The 23,826-nt window shown below is 37.6% G+C and overlaps 1 protein-coding gene across 5 annotated transcripts in view; it reads left to right on the top strand.

Moving 5' to 3' along the window:
• The window catches only part of thoc2 (THO complex 2), a 173,314-nt gene that overhangs the window by 59,547 nt on the left and 89,941 nt on the right, over positions 1–23,826 (top strand). For all 5 annotated transcript variants that reach the window (XM_039694123.2, XM_039694122.2, XM_089134684.1 and 2 more), the window contains exons 10-15: positions 855–1,010; positions 6,027–6,199; positions 7,101–7,296; positions 8,394–8,432; positions 11,171–11,301; positions 13,466–13,567. In XM_039694123.2, coding sequence (XP_039550057.2) covers positions 855–1,010; positions 6,027–6,199; positions 7,101–7,296; positions 8,394–8,432; positions 11,171–11,301; positions 13,466–13,567 — 797 coding nt within the window. The remainder of the gene's footprint in view (positions 1–854; positions 1,011–6,026; positions 6,200–7,100; positions 7,297–8,393; positions 8,433–11,170; positions 11,302–13,465; positions 13,568–23,826) is intronic.

Genomic DNA, 23,826 nt, shown 5'->3' with positions numbered 1-23,826 from the left:
TTCATAAGTCTGTTTGATCTTAAACTTATTTTTAGTAGAGCCCGACCGATAAAGGATTTTGAAGGCTGATACCGATACAAATATTTTTTTCTGATATATCGGCCGATATTTTTTTTTATTTTTTATTAAATATTGTTGAATTTCACACATGTGTAAAAGAAAAGCTAACTTTTCTGCACAAGGTACGTTTGATACTTTTTCTCTCTGTCTAAATGTTCACTCCTCGCAAGTATAACTTACATTTTACAATGTAGGGACTGTAACTAGAGATATGCTAGCTATAAATACAGTAATCATTACTTTATTTAGGCAGAAAAAGTTCATTGTGGTTTCCAAGCTCATTAATGTTAACGTTAGCGGTCTTCCACTGATGATAGTGGCATTAGCTAGCTTTGTGGTTAGCTAGTCTATGATTAGCAATAGATAACATCATACTGCAAATTGTAAAACATACATTTTCAATATAACAGGCCAAGGAGAGATGATTGAAGCATGTTTTGTCTGTTTTTATTTTATTTTTTAAATATTCATTTATCGGCCATTATCACTGCCGATACCGATATTTTGGAAAATGCCTAATATCGGCCGATAATATCGGCTGGCCGATATATCGGTCTGGCTCTAATTTTTTGTCTATTTCGCTGCTATGTGAAAAAAATCGAGCAAAACGCAATGGCGCATTTGGCGACCCCAGAGGGTTAATACCACGGTTAAATCATGGGAGAATAATAATTAAGGTAGACATGGCCGATGTAATATCAGCCCTGGAGAAACTGAGCTTGTGTTCTTGGAAACGTGATGGTGCACTTATTTCATGACCATATTTGATGTTAACACTCGTGTCTCTCACGCAGCTCCTCCCACTGGACTCCAGCATCGTGGAAGAGCACAAGCGGGAGAACCTGGAGGCCAAGCAGATCGCCCGCAAACTCACCATGGTGGTCGTGCCCTCCGAAAAGAGCGAGGACAAGGAGAAGGAAAAGGAGAAGGAAGAGGAGAAGAATGAGAAGGTAACGTAGTTTGCTAGTAATGTGTGAACTGACAATAAATCCAAGATAAATGCAAAGAAACACTTATCATGAACATAAACATTTATTCATGAAATAAAAAGCAAGCTCTGTCAGGACAGATCATAAAACAAAGTGCTTACAACGGTTTTTATATTAAAAAATCTCTGAATTTGCTTAGAATCTGTGACTGATTTGAGAAGTAATAAAATGAACAGTCGTCATGCACAGATCATTTGATGCTAATGATTATCACTGTCAATAAATCCAATCGTAATGAATCTCTTATTAGGTGTTCAAGCACGAAGTGCTGAAAACCTATTGTATTTGCTAGAAAGAAAAAAAAAATCCCCTAAAACGCATCGTGCAGCCCAAACCGTAAGGGCTGGAGCTCTGAAACTTTGTCAAATGGAAGGGCCTCAAATTGATGAGAACATCAGAGTATGAGCCCGATTGGCCCATAGGTGGCGCTACAGCAACCAAAAGTACTAAATTGCTCATAACTCCTAGACCGTTTGACTTAGCTTCAATGTTTTTACACCACTGTAATCCCTGGCTCAAGACGGACAAGATGTATATCTCGGATTTCCATTTGGAGCAAAAAAAAAAATGTAATTTCGTTTTTTGTCCAAAACCCACTTTTGCGAACTAGTCCCTGGTTTTTTGCCCAATCCGGACCAAACCAGTCTAGGCCTATTCTCTGGACTCTCTAGATAAATAATTATCAAAAAAAGTTGAAATTGGCCCATAGGTGGCGCTACATCAACCAAAAGTACTAAATTGCTCATAACTCCTAGACCATTTGACTTAGCTTCACTTAGCTTAGTTTTTACACCACTGTAATCCCTGGCTCAAGACGGACAAGATGTATATCTCGGATTTCCATTTGGAGCAAAAAAAATTTTTATTTCGTTTTTTGTCCAAAACCCACTTTTGCAAACTAGTCACTGGTTTTTTGCCCAATCCGGACCAAACCTAGGCCTATTTTCTGGACTCTCTAGATAAATAATTATCCAAAAAAAGTTGAAATTGGCCCATAGGTGGCGCTACAGCAACCAAAGTTTCTCCGCAAAGTTTTGTGAGGATCGGATTATAGGTGGCCAATGAGTGGTGTTTTACTGCCCGCTGCTGTTTAAATTATTATTTTTTTTTCACAATACTCAACTATAATTCATAGTATAACTTTCTCAATTCAATCTATTAACATTTACAACCACATTTAGTAAAAAGTGACTATGATCCTGAAGTTGAAAATGAGTGTGTGAACTAAACTGTAGTAAATCATATTTTAACATGGTAAATTATGATAAATCATATTGGAACATGGTTAATTATGGAATATCACACTGAAATGTAGTATATCATGCTTGCTACATACAACTTAATGTCTTTTGATGCTTTTGTGCTTAAATGCCTTAAAGATCTGAACTGCTTGAACACCGATAAATGCTGCTTGCAGCTTTAATTGACCTCTTTAATTCACCTACCTCCCAGAAATTAACTGGCTGTCCCAAATTGACAGAAGATTAGTTTGTTGACACCAGACCACAGAAGAGTTAGCATTTAGCATTTAATGGTATAAATCCATGTAAATGTCAGCGTTATATAATGTCTTTTGCTCTGCTGATCAGGTGCTTGATCACAGCAGATACTCATGCTCTCAGGGACGCTCCGTCTGACAGGCTGAGTCACTAAACGCGCTTCCAGACGCAGAGATAAGCTGCAAATTAGTCATGCTGTGTACGAAGTTAATGCTTTAAATTAAATCTAGACTGTGTCATGACAGATGATGCATACAGAATGTATGCAGACCTTTAAAAGGCTGTGCGATAGACGTGAAAAACGTCCGGATCATTATTCAGAAGTACGTAGGGCTGCGTGATTATGGGAACAATCATGATCATTTTGCTCAATTTTGAAATCACGATTATTTAACTCGATCAGTGGTGGGTGATAATCTTATTTCACCATGTGAGTCATTTTAAATGTCGTTATTATCAATACTTCAGAAAAAATGAAGTAAAAATCCTGAGTGATAAAATAAAATACAATTCTGTATCAAAATGTATAGGTAAGACTAGTTTGTTTAGGCATGGTTTGTTGGGAATTTATCATTTCAATGGAAGTGAATCAATCAAAACTAACTTTAGCTGGAAAATAACATTATTCAAGAACCGCTTTAAAACCAAATCTCTGTAAAGCTGCTTTTAAATAATCTACATGGTTAAAAGTGCTATATATATATGAGGATGACTTGACTTGACTAGAAGAGAAGTTAACACCCAGCAATACAATAAGAACTAAGAAGCTAAATTACAAACAAACTGACGAAAATACAACAAAACAACAATACTATCTAATCTAATCTAAAATACATTAAATATAGACTAATCCTTATTAAATCTACAGTTTAGTCATTCAAGAGTAGCGAATGATTATATCTGTTGTTTGATTATTAGGCTGCTGTCACTATAAGAGCTTCACAGATCTAATATACTGATACACACATGCTCTTTCTCAGTGTTTACATTCACTAAAGACAAAACCAACTGTGTGTACAAGGATATTTACCAAACCGGCTTTTTACAACACTCACTTATTTGGCTGATTTGGATGTTAAGTTTGGGCTTTCAGATAGGAACAGAAGGTGCGCACGACCAAATGTGGCATAAAGCACAATAATCATTACACACACACACACACACACACATATATATATATATATATATATATATATATATATTAGTTTGTCTATTTATAATTAATATAATGTTTTATAAAATTTGCTTATTTGGGAGACCAAATCTGTAATGTGCATTTCATTTTATTTAACTTTTGATGTGGTTTTGAACTTGGTATTTAGAAAATATAAATATATTAGAATAATATAGAAATATAATAATAAAATGATAATTTATTTGATTAGGATAAACCCCTTGAGATGCAACATCTCGTTTTCGAGGGGGTCCTAAAGTACATCACAGCCATCACAAAAGAACACGAATCAAATAAACAAACAAAAACAACAACAATTACACTTATTTGACAAACAAGTACATACAGAACCACACACACAAAAAAAAAAACGAGATGCAGAACTTTACAACCACTAGATCAAATTGGCAGAAAAACATTGTATATAGTGTATATATATATATAAGCATTCTGTGTCAGCATCATACATTACAAGAGCAGTTAGTCATAAAATAAGGAGACAAAGTATGCTTAAACATCCCAAATGAAGTGATGGATCTAATATCGGAAGGTAAATTATTCCAGTCTAAAGTGGCTTTAAACATAAAAGCCCTTTTTCAAAATAAATTAATTCATAGAAAAGTTATTTCTAAATATTACAATAAAGTTATTCTATTTCAACAGAGCAAGAATATCGTGTTTTCCATGATATGACCCCTTGATTCCTGCTCAAGGATAATTTAGAGGATGCTTTATTATTGATTGCCATTTAAAAGTTATCCTTTCGTATTGACAATGAATATGTCAAACCAGGTCTGAATAATTAATCATATAATAATGTAATTTATTGTTGTTTTTTTTAAATTCTATTTTTTTACAAATAGTATTTTGATTCAATGTTACTTCTAGGGCTGGGTTTTGAGACAAATTTCACAATTCGATTCGTTTTCGATTCACAAGCTTGCAATTCGATTTCGATTACGATTCGATTCAATATCGAATTATTTTGGATATCATTTCCAATAAATGGCAAATTTTCTCAAGGGAATCAAATCTCTTAACTAATGCTGTAAACTATGGGAGTCTAGTTGTAGCCTATAGGCTTCATTAGCCTAAAATGAAGGTAATAATAATAATTCACTGTTTTGTAGCTATACAAACACTTAAATTACACTTTTATTTATTTTTATAATAAGAAGATTATATGAAATATAAACATTTAAATGGTGGCTGTCATAAAAAACTTGCCAGATTTATTCAAATATGCATTAAATATTGAAGAACTTTAAGATTATAATGCACATGTAATATGGTGTATATATTTAGCAAAATGCTCCTCTCTGGAGTTATTTTTTCTAGCTGACTAACGAGTTTATGTGGGTTTTCTGAGGTAAATATGACGATGACATTGATTACAAGCTGTTTAACTGACGTCTTTCCACGGTTGAAACGCTGATTGAGCGAATCAATGTGACATGATACGGATTTCGATAAGTTGTACTCTATCTATTAACACACTTTCAGATGCTCATTCATGTTTATTTCGCACTGACTGGAAGAGAGATCAGCGCTGCTGCTTCTCCAGAGCGATCTCACGCCACAGCGCCAAAACGCTATTTATGTTTTTGAATTTCTAAAGAAAATGGACGTAATTTAAAAAATTGAGACTTTGTTTCATATCAATAGTAACAAAGGACAAAGATTATTGTGATTTTTATTTATTTATTTACTTATTTTTTATTTTTTTTGGATGTGCGCAGCCGCGATACAATGTCCCATTCATTCAAATGAAACAGGATGACTAATCGATTCTTGAGATTTAAGAATCGATATCGGTTCGTAAAAATGAGAACCGATTAATATCGAGAAATCGATATTTATTACCCAGCCCTAGTTACTTCACATGTAACATTGAATGAAACAGATTCAACCGTTTCCGATTTCAAGAATGTAAAAATAAAGTGGAATCAGAACAATTTGCATGGAAAACCTCCCATTGATGACACTAACGAAAAACAAAACCGTTATCCAAAAAAGTGGATAAATCAAGACATTCAAAGCATGTTTATGTTAAAGGAAAGAATGCGCTATGAGTATAGTTTCATGTGGTCTTGTGTTATGAAAACATATAAACCCAGGTTTTGCAGTAGTTGATGTGGATAATTAGACTGCATTAGTGTGACTAAGGAACAACACAGATGTTCACAGGTGTGTGTGTGTCTCTGAAGATAAGAATCCCTCAGCCTCCTGGCAGAAGAGCATGTAATGATGGCGCATGTGTGTGTGTGTCCTGCGCTCCTCTAATGTGTCTCCCTCTCGTGTCAGCCTCCTGATAACCAGAAGCTGGGTCTGCTGGAGGCTCTGCTGAAGATCGGGGACTGGCAGCACGCTCACAGCATCATGGATCAGATGCCAGCCTTCTACGCCACCTCCCACAGGGCCATCGCCATCGCTCTGTGCCAACTGCTCCACCTGACCGTTGAGCCGCTCTACCGCAGGTACACACACACACACACGTGTTCACTGTCCCGGGCACTCGTGTACAGCCACCACTCCATCATTCAGATTGCCATCACAGATCCAAATGTTTAGGCACTTTCTGTAAAGCTGCTTTGAAACAATATGTACATTTATTCATTTAGCTGACGCTTTTATCCAAAGCGATTTACAATCGTTATATATGTCAGAGGTCGCACGCCACTGGTGTCTCACAGTGGATTCGAACCTGTGTCTCTCACACCAAAGGCATGTGTCTTATCCACCCCCACAATACACCAATATGTATTAGAGCACGACCGATAAAGGATTTTGAAGGCCGATACCGATACAAATATTTGTTGGTTTTAAAATCTGGTATTCCGATATATCGGCTGATATTTTTATTTATTTCAGAAACGCGCAACAAAACATTAACAGATTTCTTTTTAGTTATTTGTAGTTATGAGTTTTAACTACAATAATATGCTAATGCATTTTAAAAAGAAACTTGTTTCTTTTATGTCCCAACAGAAGAGACTGATGATGGTGGCATTAGCTAGCTTTGTGGTTCGCTAGTCTATGATGAGCAATGGATAACGTCATACTGCAAATTGTAAAACATACAATATGCCATTTATTGTAACTGATATCCAAAATAAGAATCGAATTGAATCGTAATCGAAGTTGAATCGAATTGCAAGCTTGTGAATCGAAATCGAATCGAATTGTGAAATTTGTCTCAATACCCAGCCCTACTATCTACACACACCGCGGGTCCCCTTGCATTGAAATGCACTGACATGTTTCTACAGTGGCCCTAAGCGGACAAACGCGTCACGCCTCGCAGAGACAGAAGCACATGTGTAGAGCAGACTACAGATCTTTATAGCTCAGCTCTGTGTGTGTGTGGTGTTTGTTTAGGGCTGCGGTCCCCAAAGGTGCCAAAGGTGGTTTGATGAGGCCTCTGAGGAACAAACAGGCCCCTCGCCCGGCCGAAACCTTCGAGGACCTCTCCAGGGACGTGTTCACCATGCTGTGTTACCTGGGCCCTCACCTGTCCCATGACCCCATCCTCTTCGCCAAGATCGTGCGGCTGGGCAAGAGTTTCATGAAAGAGGTGAGGACTGACACACACACGCAATTATATCTTCAGCGTTTCTGCGTATTATTTTGCTTTGCAGTGGCTAAAACCAGTGTTGGGTAAGTTACTCTAAAAAAGTAACTTATTACTAGTTACTAATTACCTCTTCAACAGTGTAATTAGATTACTGTACTAATTAATCTCTCTAAAAGGTATTTAATTACTTTTAATTACTAATTACTTTCAAAATCCCATATCAATCTCAACCAGCTGAATAATACAAGGATAGACATGAATCTGTTTTAATTCTTTCAAATAAATACTATAAAACTGCATGAATTATCCTTAAACTGACCAAGGTGGAGAAGGTTACATTATGAAACATACTTTTTATCATCAGACAATACATTTTGATGTTAAACCCACTATTGTTTTATGTCTGATCTCATGACACTTCACACTTTTTTCATACATATTTTACAATAATTCATACGAATTTGTACGAGTGCGGTCGTAATATTTAGACACCTCATAAAATGCATACGAATCGCTGTGAGATCGGATTGATCTTTACACAGTATTTATTTACCTCAATTACATCAGAAGTAACTGTAATTAAATTACAGATAAATGAAGAGTAATCCCTTACTTTACATTTTCAAGGGAAAAGTAATTAAATTACAGTAACTAATTACTTAGTAATTAGTTACACCCAACACTGGCTAAAACGTTTTAAAAAAGGTACTTTTGGAAACATCTTTACATCATGTTTACACTTCACATCTGTCCGTGTTTAGATTTGGCTGATGGATAGATGTTTATTGGTGATGCACAAAACTATTACCATCATAATATTGGCTATACAATGGTTGTGAGTGTTTGTTCACATAAATGTAGAAATGATTCAGCACTTCTCACTTCTGTTCATTATGCTCATGGACTTCCTCCAGTGTTGTTACATAATTGCACTTGTGTGTTTTTTGGCAGTGAGAGCATGTAATGGTGTGTCCCAGAGGTTGATGAGCTTTATATCAGGGCTGTATTAGCTCTTCGGAGTTGTGTAGTCTCAATTTATTGCCGGTTAGCCTCTATTGATCATTCTGTCTCTCTCTCTCTCTCTCTCATTCTCTCAGTACCAAGCTGAAAGCAGACAAGAAATCAAGGACAAAACGGTGAGTCATAAGTGGGAGTCTAAAGTTGTATAAAAACAGCAACGGTTTATTGCTTTATTTGTCGTTGGAAGGTCAGCGCTGACTGTAAAGTGTATTTGATATTTTTGGCACCAATTGAAACTGTTCAATTAAACTAACCGTTAACTCTTTATATTTGAAAGCCGATATCCAATATATTGGCCGATAAATCTAAATGAGAGCCTGATTACAAAAATCTCATCATGTCTCAATCACACAATTATAATGACGTTCTCATAATAGTTTTCTGTAGCCTATATGACATTTCTGCATGTTGCATTAACTGTATTTTCCACTTTTGAAGTGATTTCAATCATATTTCAAGCAATTCATAACCATCATGATGAAGAGTCTCAGCTGAAGGAGATAATCCGGCTTTAATAAATCAGCCACATTTTCTTATCGGGCCGATAAACGTATATTTATCCGATACCGATATGGGGGTCAAAATATCGTGCATCCCTAATAGATTCTTCCCAAAAAAATTAGGGATCGACCGATATGGATTTTTTAGTGCCGATACCGATACCGATTTTTTCCCCATCAGCCTTAGCCGATGACCGATACGGGCTGCCGATTTTCTTGAGCCGATATTTGGAGCCGATACATTTTGCTCCCTCAATTTACATCTTAAAAATAACATGATGTTAACAAATGTTACAGGTCTCAATTTAATAAAAGTAACATTTAATTAACTTCAAAAATTAATATTTAACAAATAGTAAAAACATGTGAGGTAGAACAAGAAGAAGTAGATAAACAATTTAACAAATATTAAAAACATAAAGTAGAACAAAAAAAGTTCAGTGCTGAAAATAAATATTTAAGCATAAATTAAATAATTACACTATTGCACACAGTAGCAACCAGCATAATAAAGTGCACAGTGCACACTGTACTTCATTTTAAAAGAAACGAACTATATACTGCATGGTTTCAATTTTTCTACATAAAATAAAATGAGCATGTCTAGTCTCTTTATATCACTGCGATGGCGAGGGAGACACACACCACACGCGTCCAAACCTCAGCCAGGAGAGCGCTGAATAAATATCCACAAAAAACACTGAACAACGTTGGCATTACTTAATCCTATGACCAGTGTTCGTTACAGCACCCGTATGCATACTAGGGCTGTCAAAATTACTCAAATGGCGTTTGCATTTTCCCTCTAAAAAACATATTCGAACATCCCGTAGCGCGTTTTGTTGTTGACGCGCATTACGTCAATAACAGGACACATTAATGCAAAGAGACATAACTACTAGTATTAGATAGTTTATTTGAGTTTAAACATATTTAACAACGTATTAAAAAGCAAACTAAATCAACTAATGGCCAAGACCGCAGAGCTCACTCTCTCGCCTGGACTTGCTCAGGCACTCTCTCTCTCTCTCTCTCTCTCTCGCCCTCACGCTCTCTGCGCGTCGGTTAAATGAACAACAAACAAATGTTGAGTGCTAAACAAGAGTTTTGTGCAAGCAATTTAAGGTTGCGAGTCGCGACTCGTGTCGCAAATATAGCAGGCTTCATTCAGTGATTGAAGTTTCAAGTTTCACAGTATAGAACCGACAGTGAGCGCTCCGAGCGAGCTGTGCAGCTGTGGTAACGTTATTAGTCTGCAACCGCGGGCGTGTTTTTCCATATTCAAATATTAATTTTCACCTTCAAAATTAATACATATTCGAATGTAGAATATTCATAGACAGTCCTAATGCATACTGAACGGATAACCTACACCTTAGCTATTTGCAGCTCCCTAATACAATGGCAAGCAGTTAAGTTTTATAGACGAGGCATTGGCGTTTTCCATTTGGACCCACAAACTTGCTTAGTTGCAAGCACATAACAGTTATAGGGCGACGTGTTTCCATTTTCAAAGTGTTTGACAATATTTCAGCAGTCAAACATTTAAAAGATCCTTTGAAAGTTTAAGTTACCATTCTCGTGAAGAGCAGGTTGCACTCTGCTAGTGGAGGAGGGCGGGGCACGTGAACTGCAGCGTCTCTAGCAGCACAGAGCTGCCCGTGGCCGCCTGTCTATAAATAACGCCGGGGGAAAAAAAACTATCGGCGAACGCGCAGCGGTGTATCGGCCGATTCCGATACACGTAAAAACTTCAAATATCGGCCCGATATATCGGCCGGCCGATATATCGGTCGATCACTAAAAAAAATATCGTTAATCATTTTTAACACTGAACAGCTGCTAATGTATTTGTATGCGATTGTCTTGGATTACTGACTGCTCTTGTAATGGTCAAATAAGCTCTCTTGAGAGATTCATAAGCGGTTGCACACAGGCCAGATATGACAGATATTACTATTTTTATTTTTGATTTTAATTATATCAAGAAAGCCTTAAAACGTAAAAACAAAAGGCATCAAAATACAATCGAGGATTAAAACACAATAAAGTCCAGGACTTATTTCCATTGTGGTCCTCTTACACATAACGTCAAGAGAAGACAATTACATATTGTGTGATTAATCAATGACAACATACTATACAAACATTTTCTTAAATAAGCAAAATTATAGATGGTAACTGGCTCCTGGTTCTGTTTCGCTACCCTCTCTAATAACCAATCCTTGGTCCTCTTTTTAAAAGAATTAATGCTTAAGATTACTTTAATTTGCCGGTCTAACTATTACAGGCCCTTGATTAAAGCAGTGGTGTAGATGTACATGACGTGACGGATGTGTCTGTGTCTCTGGCAGGACACTCTGCTGAGCTGTTTTCTCAGTATTGCTGATCAGGTGTTGTTACCGTCTCTCTCACTCATGGAGTGCAACGCCTGCATGTCTGAGGAGATCTGGGGCTTCTTCAAACTCTTCCCCTACCAGCACAGGTACGGTCTGCTCATCACACAGCCCTGCCCTCCTCATCTGTAGCTCTGCCTGACCTGTTTTATATATATGAAGAGTTCAGATGCAAAAGCCTCTAAGTGCCATTTGAAATTTTCTTCTAGAATGATCATTTTTATCAAGCTTGTATATTTAAGTTCAGTAATTTCACTTAAATGACAATTGCAATTTAAGTGAAATTACTGAACTTAAATATACAAGCTTGATAAAAATGATCATTCTAGAAGAAAATTTCAAATGGCACTTAGAGGCTTTTGCATCTGAACTCTTCATATATATATATAGTGTCATAGTCCAGCTATGTATCTGCTTGTAACTGTTAAACATGATCATAGATGTGAAATGTTATGTGTTGTTTTATCATGGGTGTCTTTATATCAAATGATTATATGTATAGTCATACACCAGCTGAAGAACATGAGGCTGTTTCATTGCTGTTCCCTCGTCATATGCTAAAGTTGCCTAAAAAGAGGAATAAAAAATCATCTTTTGGATATTGATCTTAATGCCTTAATTAGAAAAATGAGGAAAACTCCAACATTTAAACACACAAATTTTCTTTATGAATGAATAATGTATCATAAATAAATAAATGTTTTTCCTTGAAATACAGGGTGCATAAGTCATTGCCCCCCTATGTTAAATTCCCATAGAGTCAGGCAGATTTTTATTTTTAAAAGCCAGTTATTTCATGGATCCAGGATAATATGCATCCTGATGAAGTTCCCTTGGCCTTGGATTTGCATTGAAAGATGATCTTATGGAAAGTACCCCATGCCAATCTCTCGGTGTGGTGGAAGGTGTGTGATGATGTGGGGATATTTTAATTCCAAAGGCCAAGGGAACTTTATCAGGATTCATATTATCCTGGATCCATGAAATAACTGGCTTTTAAAAATAAAATTCTGCCTGACTCTATGGGAATTTAACATAGGGGGGCAATGACTTATGCACCCTGTATTTTAAGGAAAAACATTTATTTATTTATGATACATTATTCATTCACAAAGAAAATGTATGTCCTTAAAGGTTGGAGTTTTCCTCATTTTTCTAATTAAGGCATTAAAGGGGTCATGAACTGGCTTTTAAAATGTTATTATATTGTTGTCTGAGGTCAACTTAAGACGTTCGCTTGGTTTTTGCATTCAAAAACATCAAAATGAACAAGTAATAGGCTATTTTGTACCCAAGTTGTGAGCCTTCCTGAAAAACGCTCGGTTTTTATGGGCGTGTCGCACTGAAGACTTGGAAGTAAACGCCCACTGCTGCGAGTGGAGAACAGTTTTGCATATTATAATGAGTTTAAATCACCCGTCGGTGTATGTGAGGGAAAACGTCCAATGTTGTAAAATGGCAACCGGATTCGCCCATACATGTTCGACCCAGAGTCCGTGTGTTGCACAATTCCTGTCAGATCCAATATAGACGGCACAGCGTGTTCTTTACTCTTAATCGCTCTGCAAATCCAGTCTTGTTGACAAAACAATCCTCAGTGAAATGAAGCGAACAGGCGACGATGTTTTACCCTCATCAGCTGGAACGTCATTAAAAATAAAGTTTATCCATGAAGTCCTATTGGAAGCCAGAGGAAGCTTATGCAGTGACTGTCTTCATCCACAACCAGGCACTGCACACATTGCTCGTTAGATCGATCCGGTTTGTCATCACGAGGTAGGCATGTATGTTAGGCTACTTAGCTATGCGTGTAATGCGTGAATCGGTGGGCGGGGCTAAACCGGCCGTGTTGAAGTAGGTGTTGATCTTCTTCTGCGGGGGTGGTGTTTTAACCCCTTCGACATCATAGTTTCCCACTTTGAAAAACGAGACGTTTTCAGAGGCTGGTGTAAATAAAAGCTTTTATTGGACTAACAAGGACGTTTTCAGTTCTGAAACTTACAATATATTCTTATAATATGATAACCTCTTAGATATCAAAAGCTCAAGGAAAATTTGATTTCTCAGTTCATCACCCCTTTCAATATCCAAAAGATGATTTTTTTTTATTCCTGTTTTTAGGCAACTTTAGCATGGGTGTCCAAACTTATTCACATCACTGTATACTCTCCTTATACACAGATTGAATGCCTTGATGACTGACACATGTTTGCATTGCCTTACACTCGAATCTGTTCTGTTTTGTGTGATTAGGTATCGCCTCTATGGGCAGTGGAAGAACGAGACGTATGGTCATCACCCCCTCCTGGTGAAGATCAAGGCTCAGACGGTGGACAGAGCCAAATACATCATGAAGTAAGTTTCCTTTCTAGCTCAATCTACATTAGGTCTTCAATGAGGCTCTGCAGTGAGAAGAGGCATTCCTAGTTTTTAAAGGATTTTCGGGATTAATTTTTTCTGACATCAAGGCCTGTTCACACCAAGGACGATAACTGTAAAGTATAGTTCTAACGAAGAATAGCCCACACACCGCAACTATAAAGGCACAGAGAAACTATATCGTTGGAATCACGTTCAGAATGATTTTTTTTAAGGCTGATGAATGTCAAAAACATTGACAGCCAATCAGAATCCATCCTGCTTTAAAGAGCTCGAGCATTTAAAGCGGCAGATCTTGATACAACTCTTAGTTAACATAATGATATTGTGCATTGGTGTGAACGCTAATACGCCTACCGTTAGTTATCTTTATAGTTTTTTTGTGTGAAATATCATTTCAATGTGACCAATTGTTTCATTACATTTGAAAAAGCAACCATTTTCAGATATTGCTGCTTTTGTGTTCTGACAAGACAAGTCATACAGGTTTGGAGTAAAGACGTGAATAATGACAGATAATGTCCTCTTAATCACAATTCCTCTTGCAAACGTGTAAATGTTACCTAGCTAATGTATAGATACTCGATGCTAAGGCGATTGCTGCAATGCCAACATCTCTTATTGGGGGTTCTCCTCTCAGGATTATGGGTAGGGTGGTCTTTAACTTAATCAGATGAGTTTAAAGGAACACTCCAAGTTTTTTTGGTACTTTAGCTTATTCAGCATATCCCCCAGAGTTAGATAAGTCCATACATACCTTTTTCATCTCTGTGTGTGCTGTAACTCTATCTGACGCACCCACTGCTAGCCTAGCTTAGCACAAAGACTGGATGTAAATGGATACAGCTAGCATAATCCCAATAAGAGACAAAATAACGCAAACATTTTCCTATTTACATGTTGTGATTTGTATATTCACAGAGTGTACAAATAACAAGTTGATATGAGACACAGCCATCTTTTAACCGTATAAATATTGGGAGCTATGTTCTCAGAAGGCGAAGCACTAATATTTATATGGTTAAAAGATGGCTGTGTCTCATATGACCTTGTTATTTGTACACTCTGTGAATATACAAGTCACAACATGTAAACAGGAAAATGTTTGCGTTATTTTGTCCCTTATTAGGATTAGTATGCTAGCTGTATCCATTTACATCCAGTCTTTCTGCTAAGCTAGGCTAGCGGTGGGTGCGTCAGACAGTTACAGCACACACAGATACCCAACCCAGATACATTTTTTTTTATATAGGAACAAATACCACAACGATCATGATAGGTCGGTCTAAAATTATACAAATAGATATTTTAAATGGATGTTTATTTTTCGGTGTTTTCACCTCTGAATCTCTACCATTACCGTTAGTGTAGGTTTATGATGTTACGACACTGAGAGGTACAACTTTAGCGGCAGTTCTCCTTGAACAAGGTTTATGTTGCGCTGTGTGTGTGTGTGTGTGTGTGATCAGTCCCCTGGGCATATAGATGAGCTCTGTGAGAGGTTTTGCAGAATTGCTGCATCAGATTCTTTGCTTTCTTTTCAAGTGTGTTGAATAAATGATGATATTTTGGCAGATAATTGGATGGAGAATGAGCTGAGGCTAAACATGTCAGAAGTGTTCAGGGAGAAAGAGCGGAAGCTCAAGGTCACCTTTCGGTTTAGTCGCTCTCTCTGGATGCTGTTTGTAGCTTGTTTGGGTAGTTTTGCGTTTTTGCCTGTTCATTTGAAAGTATCATCAAACTCATGAATATGACCAGCAGTGTTGGGTAAGTTACTCTAAAAAAGTAATTAATTACTTGTTACTAATTACCTCTTCAACAGTGTAATTAGATTACTGTACTAAGTACTCTGTCTAAAAATTATTTAATTACTTTTAATTACTAATTACTTTCAAAATCCCATATCAATCTCAACCAGCTGAATAATACAAGGACATGAATCTGTTTTAAGTCTTTCAAATAAATACTATAAAATTGCATGAATTATCCTTAAACTGACCAAAGTGGAGAAGGTTACATCATAAAACATACTTTTTAATATCAGAATACATTTTGATGTTAAACCCACGATTTTTTTGTATCTGATCTCATGACATTTCACACTTTTTTCATACATATTTTACAATAATTCATACGAATTTGTACGGGTCGTACGATTTAGACTCAAAATGCATACGAATCGCTGTGAGATCGGATTGATCTATACACAGTATTTACCTCAATTACATCAGAAGTAACTGTAATTAAATTACAGATAAATGAAGAGTAATCCCTTACTTTACATTTTCAAGGGAAAAGTAATTAAATTACAGTAACTAATTACTTAGTAATTAGTTACACCCAACACTGATGACCAGGCTAAGGTTAGGTCTTACAAGTGACTCCTTAATGCAATTCATCCTGCGTTTTAAAAATAGCAATATTTGTTTACTTTTTGTACATACTGATTGTTTTTTGTGAGAAAATCGTACCCATAAATCTAAACGAGCTGTGTTCCAAATTAGATGTTATTTAAAAAAAATAGTTTTCAGTACAAGTTTGTTTGTGCGCACTACCAAACGTTTCCAAGAGAGAGTAGGCGGGTTGGGTATTGTTTGAATTTGAACGATTCTGATTCCGATTCCTTGTTTCGATTCCGGTTCCTAATGATTCTCGATTCCGATTCTTTTAAGAGGTAGGGTCAAAAAAGTTTAGCTAACCTTGCTAACCAACGGCCTTTCTGAAGGAAATACTCCTTTTGTCACAAATTTTGCATTTTGCCGAGATTTCGTTATTTTTTAGAAAAGTGAAGCCACACTTTGGACCGCCGACGTAAGCTACACATGTTCGCGCGGTTATGCCAACACTTCCGGTAGACGCTTCTCCTCAGCGGTTTCTTCTTCCGCTCAGCGAACTGTGAATATCGAAACTAGGAATCGAAAATTTTAACTTTTGAACGATTCCGGGAAAAACGAAAAGTTAGTCCCGGTTCCAATCGATACTCGATTCTCGATACCCAACCCTACCAAGAGATGAGATTAGCTTCCCATTTACGTCATTTTTGAACGCTTACAATATAAGTGTGTTCAAGGTATTGACGCTTGCTTACAGATAAATACATTTTAGTGTTATATGTGTGTGTGTGTGTGTGTGTGTGTGTGTGTTAGGGGTGTAACGGTACACAAAAATCACGGTTCGGTGCGTTTTTCTATACAGCAGAAAGAAAGAAAATTTGTTAAAAGAAAAATTATTTTTAAATAAGTTTTCCTACATCTTGAAACTTTCAGGGTTATAAATGGGAGTCATCTTTGAAGGATGAACAAATAATGTTTTGGTTATTGTTTTAGCGCAGTTTCGTTCCGCTTTGATTACGCTTGTTGCACAACGTTGTGGTGGCCGCGCCAGCGCCAATTTTGTATCTTTGAAAATGTGTGTTTTTGAATCGTCCGGTTTGTCTGCGTACCTAACCGGAAGCCTCGAACCGAAACGGTTCAATACGAATACATGTACCGTTACACCCCTAGTGTGTCTGTTCACACAGCAAGTGCCATAAACCTTTACCAAGTTTCGTGCCAATGAAGTAAAAACTTAAAATGTTTCATTTAATAGACTTAATAGCTTGTTTTCACATGACGACAAATGCAAATGGAGGGCAGGAGTGATTTTCTACATTAGGAAGCACTATAACAAACTCAAAATGCCTATGTTTTGCGTCGTTTATGGTTGCTCAAATCGATCAAACCACGAGGAGTTTTTATCGTTTGCCCAAAGGGTGGAAAATACAAGAAATTGACAGAAAAACACTGGGAAAATTGCCTTGCAAACCTACGTCTGCGGTCGGGAGGAGCCGAATGGGAAAATGCCTGTGTGTGTGCAGTGATCACTGTCAAATGTGAGTTAATACATTATTTATGTGGCTTATAATTACATTATTCAGGTGTTTAAATACACTTATGTGGCTATTTGTGTAATGTACCAGTTTCCGAACTTTGTTAAGTCAAAGTATGTCTGTAAGACGAGTTAGTTGCTGACATCTACAGCCAAATCTCTCAATTCAGTTGAAAATCGGTCCTCTTCATAACGTAAGGATCACGTCCAACATACGTTTCGATTTTCTGTTTATATATTTCTCTAGTAATAGCGTCTAAAGTAGTACAGTACGGATTTTCCTCCATCTCGTCCTTTGCGCTCTTCACTTCTTGCCTTCCATCTGCGTTCCGCGCGTCAACACAATCACGTGACTGCAAACCACCTATTGTCTGTTCGCAAAGACCCGCCCCCTTTAGTTACTGTTGCTATGTCCGCCAAGCCACGCCTCTCTCACATCACACACCATGTTCTGACGCAGTGGACAACACATCGCGCAGCAGAGGATACTGACAACACACTGAGACAGGACAGACCAGCTTACGTTTGATATGAAAAAGTCTCAACTTTCAAATTTGGTCATTTGAAAAAAAGAAATTTAAACAATATCACATAATTTAAACAAATTTAAACAATTTAAACGAATTCTGATGTTCGTTCATGTTTATTTGGTGAACAGAACTGTATAAATGAGCTAAAAAGAAGACGTCAGTACACTTTGTTTTTCAAGTTCGAATCCTCCAACGTTAATCTACTAACACTCCTGACTGCCTGTCGGATAAAAATGGCGGAAAAATGGCTTTTTATTTGTTTAGTTAAATCTGACCAAATTGGAGTCGTTTTTAGCATGCGTTACTCCCCATCCAGCGGCCCTCCATGACTGTGTTTCTGTGCTGTGAGACGGGCTGCCAGACATCACTCGAGTGTGTTGGAGGAGGTGCAGGTGGTGTGTGTGTGTGTGTGAGACTGCAGTGCTGCTGCGGAGGATCTGTGAGCACTGAGGCATAAATACAGAGGAGTAGCTCTTCATTCAGCAGGACGTCAGGAGACACACACACACACACACTCCCCGAAATCTCCATTAGGGTTTCATCTGAGAGCTTCTGCGTTCATAGTGTTCAGTTCACTGTGACACACTTCAGAACGCATACTGGACAATAGCCAGAGAAATACACATCCAGAGCACACTGTGCACAATAATCTGGACCATAATGCAATGCGCTTGACTTGGCCCTCCATTTTCATTGTGATAAAAAAAAATTTGATTTAATTTTTTTCTTTTTCGTAAAAAAAAAAAATCAAAACGAACAGAAAACGAGTGGGAATCGTTAGATACCCCATGATTCAATCCTATTAAGATTCTGGAGTTGATCCGAATTGTATTTAATTTAATGAAATTATGTAAAGATATTTCATGAATTAGATTAATGGCCGACACTGCCATCGGTGTATGAATGGTTGAATGAATGTGTGTGTGAATGGGTGAATGTGAGGCAAAATGTAAAGCGCATTGGTGACCATTGGGTCTGTGAAAGCGCTATATAAATGCTGTCCATTTACCGTCATGTTCATGGTAACTGTCTGTGAAACTACCATGGTGGTTTTCATGAGCTGTATGCCAAAATCATCAGTATTAAAACAATAAAAGACCTGAAATATTTCATTTGGACTGCATTGAATGTAAAATAAATGAAAGTTTAATTTTTTATCATTACATTATGGAAAATAATGAACTTTATCACAATATACTAATTTTTTGAGAAGGACCTGTATGTGTGTGTGTGAGAGAACGGTAAAATAGGAAAAAAATACGTAATTAGTGTCTAGGTTTTTTTTTTTCTTTTCTTAACATTACTGCTGTTCGATTATTACCGATGACATCATAGGCCGCGGGATATCTTCGAGTCTGCGTTCACAGTAATGCACAGATCTGTTTTGACATTTCAGACGTTCTGTCGGTTTAACCCCTTCAGACATTACTGACTTTGGTTTAATGTGCTTGGATGATGCGAAATTAATCGAAAGGCTTACCCGGAGATGGGTTCATCCTCGCGCTGCAGGCGCTCTTTAGCAGCAACACAGAAAGAGCACGTCTGTTAGTGACTTTCATTTATCTAATATACCATCTGATTGCTTTCCAAACAGCACAAATAATGTGTTCTTGGAGCAGTTGGCAGAAGAGAAAACACTGAAATGCCAGAGAAACTGCAACAAAGCACAAACCCTGCTTTCCATACACATCGAAGCCCATTACTGTCCTTGTAATTCACTTCAGCCTGTCCAAACATTATGTAAGAGTGTAAAAGGTTCAACCAGGCGCTCAGGTAAAGTTATTAAATCTGTGATGGGTGCTCTTGGTAGGGAAAAGACACAAAGAAAAGCAAAGCAGGTCCCAGGCACTCAGTCAAGCTTTCAATGAGAAGGATAAAGTTAAAAAGCCTTTTAGTATAGTTTAAATCATTTTAAAAGTACACGAGCCAACATGTTTCGACCAACAAGTGGTCGTCTTCAGGGCAAAGTAACACAAAATATGAGAATGACAAGTCCCACATATAATCAGAAAGAATTCAATTAACCTAATATGGCCTAAAACAATCAATTAACCCAATAAAGCAATCAGGTCTAACAGGATAGGGTGAAAACTAACAAAGAACAAACAATAAAGAAAAATATCTCCTAAGAAATCTCGGTCAAAAAAGACTTTTTTTTAAAAAAAAATGTTTTTTTTTTTTATGGCACTTTATGCAATAGTTTGCTTTTAAACAAGCAGCTTTACAGTATTAAACATGAGAAATGGTGTCAGTGTCACTTTTGATTAGAATTACAACTTCAATTTCTACCATTTAAGCAGCTCTCCAGTGTGTTCATGTTAGGGATATATCCGATATATCGGCAACCATATCGGTATCAGCCGATTTGTTCATTTTTAATGTTATCGTTATCGGCCTGATAAGAAAATGTGGCTGATTTATTAAAGCCGGATTATCTCCTTCAGCTGAGACTCTTCATCATGATGGTTATGAATTGATTGAAATATGATTGAAATCACTTAAAAAGTGGAAAATACTGTTAATGCAACATGCAGAAATGTCATATTGGCTACAGAAAACTATTATGAGAACGCCATTATAATTGTGTGATTGAGACATGATGAGATTTTTGTAATCAGGCTTTAAAAAATTTGATGTATATATATACGGCCAATATATCGTAGGGCTGTCAATCTTCCTCTATAATACTATACGAATTACATTCCTTATTTTATGTAATATTCGAATATTAAATGCTCAAATTTATCCTATTATTAATATTTACGACATTACACATTCTTATGGATCGTCAATGCCACTATTGCCTGTGGTTGTTGTTACACGTTCGGCCCACTAGAGGGACATCTAACATTACTACAATAAACATTTAGGGGCTGTTTACACTTGGCCACTTCATGCGTTTTCTCAAATCGGATAGCTCTGATTTATCAAAACGATTCCATTTACACCTGCTCACATAAATGTGTTTTTGCAAAACAGATATAAATCCGATCTTCAATTCCCGCGCTATATGTACTGACGTCACCGATTTGAAAGCAACAGATTTGAGCTGCATTTTATTGATCATCGGCTAATTTCAAAATCAGCAAAGACAGCAATAAGGGAGAGCGGCAACAGCAATATCATTATATAGTAATTATATAGTAATATCAGTTCATTGCTTTACTTTTAATGAAGGTATTGTTGGTAGGATGGTATTGTTAAGCGTCTGCGACTTACTTTCACTTTGATTTACGAAAGATTGCGGCGTGTTGGCTTGATGAATAGGGGCTCAGATCTGAGGTGATGTGATCGTCATATCGCGTCGGAAGTTCCGGGAGTCTCCCGCATATTGATAGCGTCTCCCTGATGGCCGCAAATTAGTTACAATCTCCCGGAATCCGCGCATAACATACATAGCGCGCGGCACGTGCATGGCAGAGAGGGAGTGAACGAGACCTTGCGAATGTGCCACGCGAAAGCTAGTCCCGCGCCAGGGTCGGCGCTATGGTGGGGCATTCGAGGGCCGTGCCCCCCCTAGCGCTCATTGATGCCCCTCCTACCACAGTTTCTAATACAATGCTAAATCATAAATCAGATGTAGGCTATACAATACCAAATGTCCAGCAATCTATTTGAATAGCACATTGTGTTTAATTTGTTGTCTAATTGGATGTAATGTGTTGGTGCCAAGAATTTTCACGTGAAGAAATACATGCATCCAATTCTATTTTTTATCGCAAGTGTTGTTGGTCCAGTGGTAGAAATTTAGACTGGTATGCATGAGATTGTGGTTTCGAGTCCACACTCGTTTAGATATTTTTTTCCCCCATCATTATAACCGATTATGTTTATCAGTGGTTGTCAAGCAGGGACATGTTTGAGTGCATTTTACTTGTACGAATAGAGATTTCGCCGCAACAGATCAAGCGCGCGTCCGTGTGAAGATGTTTATTGTGGCAGCGCGAGACACAAGAGAACACTTTATCAGCACCACAGATCGAGTCAACGAGCACTTTGATCACTTGATTTAAAAAACAACACATTTCAGCGTGCTATATCGCCTCTTATTTAACAAATGAATGCTCTGTAAACCGGATATTTATTTGTATTGGTACATCCGTGCCGCGAGATGTATAAAAGTGCTGGGACAACATCGACCCTGGCAAAAAGTGGTGGGGAAATTCGCAAATAATAATTTTAAATAATAATTATAATAATAAAAGGTGTTTCGTTTTTTTTTTTTTTTTTTTTTTTTTTTTTTGCTTAAACGGCAGTGCCCCCCCGCTGATGACCCAATGCCCCTCCAGTAGATCTGCTCTGGCGCCGACTCTGTCCCGCGCTCTCCTATTTTTAATAAGAAAGCGATAAGGGGCCGTTTACACCTGGTCACTTCGGAAGTATATATTTATTTTTAAATATATATATAAAAGCAATATTCGAATAGTAACTTTAGCATTTGAATAGTATTGATTTTTTTTTTTTTTTTATATTCGAATTGTATTTGAATTTCAGAATTCGTTCCAACAGCCCTAATATATCGGATATCGGCTTTCAAATATGAAGAGTTATCGTTATCTGTATCAGTAGAGTTATCAGTTATCAGTATATGTACATGTCTGTCCTATGTTGACAAATCGAACAGAAAAAATACGATTTTAACGAATCCGTAACCTGTTTTCGTAATCACCAATGACCAATGGTAGTTCAATGGCGTTCTCCAGCCGGAGTAAACTTTTCTGGACAGTTTACTTTAACATGCTTTTTCGAATCTTCCGAAATGAACACACAGCAAACCTAGCCTGATGTTACACCAGTTCATTCTTCAATGTGGCGTAGTATATCGGGGCCTTTAAAAGGATAGTTCACTTTGAAATTCATTTTTGATATGTTTTATCTTACCTCAAGGGCATCCAAGATGTAGGTGTCTTTGTTTCCACAGTATTTTCAATTTTGATATTTTTAGGTCAAACCGTTCTTGTCTGTCAGTCATATAATGCAGGTCTATGGTCACCACCTCAAAGAGCATGCACAGAGAAGTCCAAATTAAACATGATTTAATGACTCAAAAATGTAAGTATGATGGCCTAAGACACAAAACGAACAGCATCTATAAAATATCAAAAATTGAAACTACTGCGGAAACAAAGATGCCCTTGAGGTAAGCTAGAACATAGTAACTATCCCTTTAATGTGTGTCTGACATGTTTCTAGCGTGGCGACTGATGTCCTGTGATTCATGTGAGCTTTATCAGACTGCTTGGTGTCAGATGTCGTCATTAGAGCGTGTTGCTTGTGCTCTGAAGGTTAAGCAAACCAATTAGTCCACCTGATGTGATGTGGGGAATGCTCAGGCACACACACACACACACACACCCTTATGAAGACCAATGACACCGTCATGGTTGAGCAGTCAGCAGCTCCTGTCGGCTCACCAGCTCAAATTGAAACTCTACAATGCCAGTGCTGGCTCTGTGCCCTCCTCCAGTGTGTGTGTGTGTGTGTGTGTGTGTGTGTGTGTGTGTTTTCCCCCTCAGCTACTTTATTAATTGACTTTTTAATTGGCCCTTTTGTGCCACACTTCAGACAAAGCAGGTCTGCAGAAAAACACGGCCCCCCACGCTGACAATTAACAGCGTTATACAGAACAGCCCAAGAGGCGCTTCGTGTGACAGTCCATCACGCGCCTGCTGGCATGTGTGATTAGAAATCAGCACAGACTCATAAAACATGAACGAGACGGCACTCGGACAGCCGTCCACTCGCTGATAACGCCACAGAGACACCCGTCTGTCGCTTTTCATGCCGAGAAAATCATAATCTATGCAAGAACCGCGGCACCGGGCAGCCGGCGGGTGG

The sequence above is a fragment of the Pimephales promelas genome, chromosome 9 (genome assembly GCF_988280905.1).
Source record: "Pimephales promelas chromosome 9, fPimPro1.hap1.1, whole genome shotgun sequence".
NCBI lineage: Eukaryota > Metazoa > Chordata > Actinopteri > Cypriniformes > Leuciscidae > Pimephales > Pimephales promelas.
This window is presented reverse-complemented; position numbering and strand designations above follow the sequence as displayed.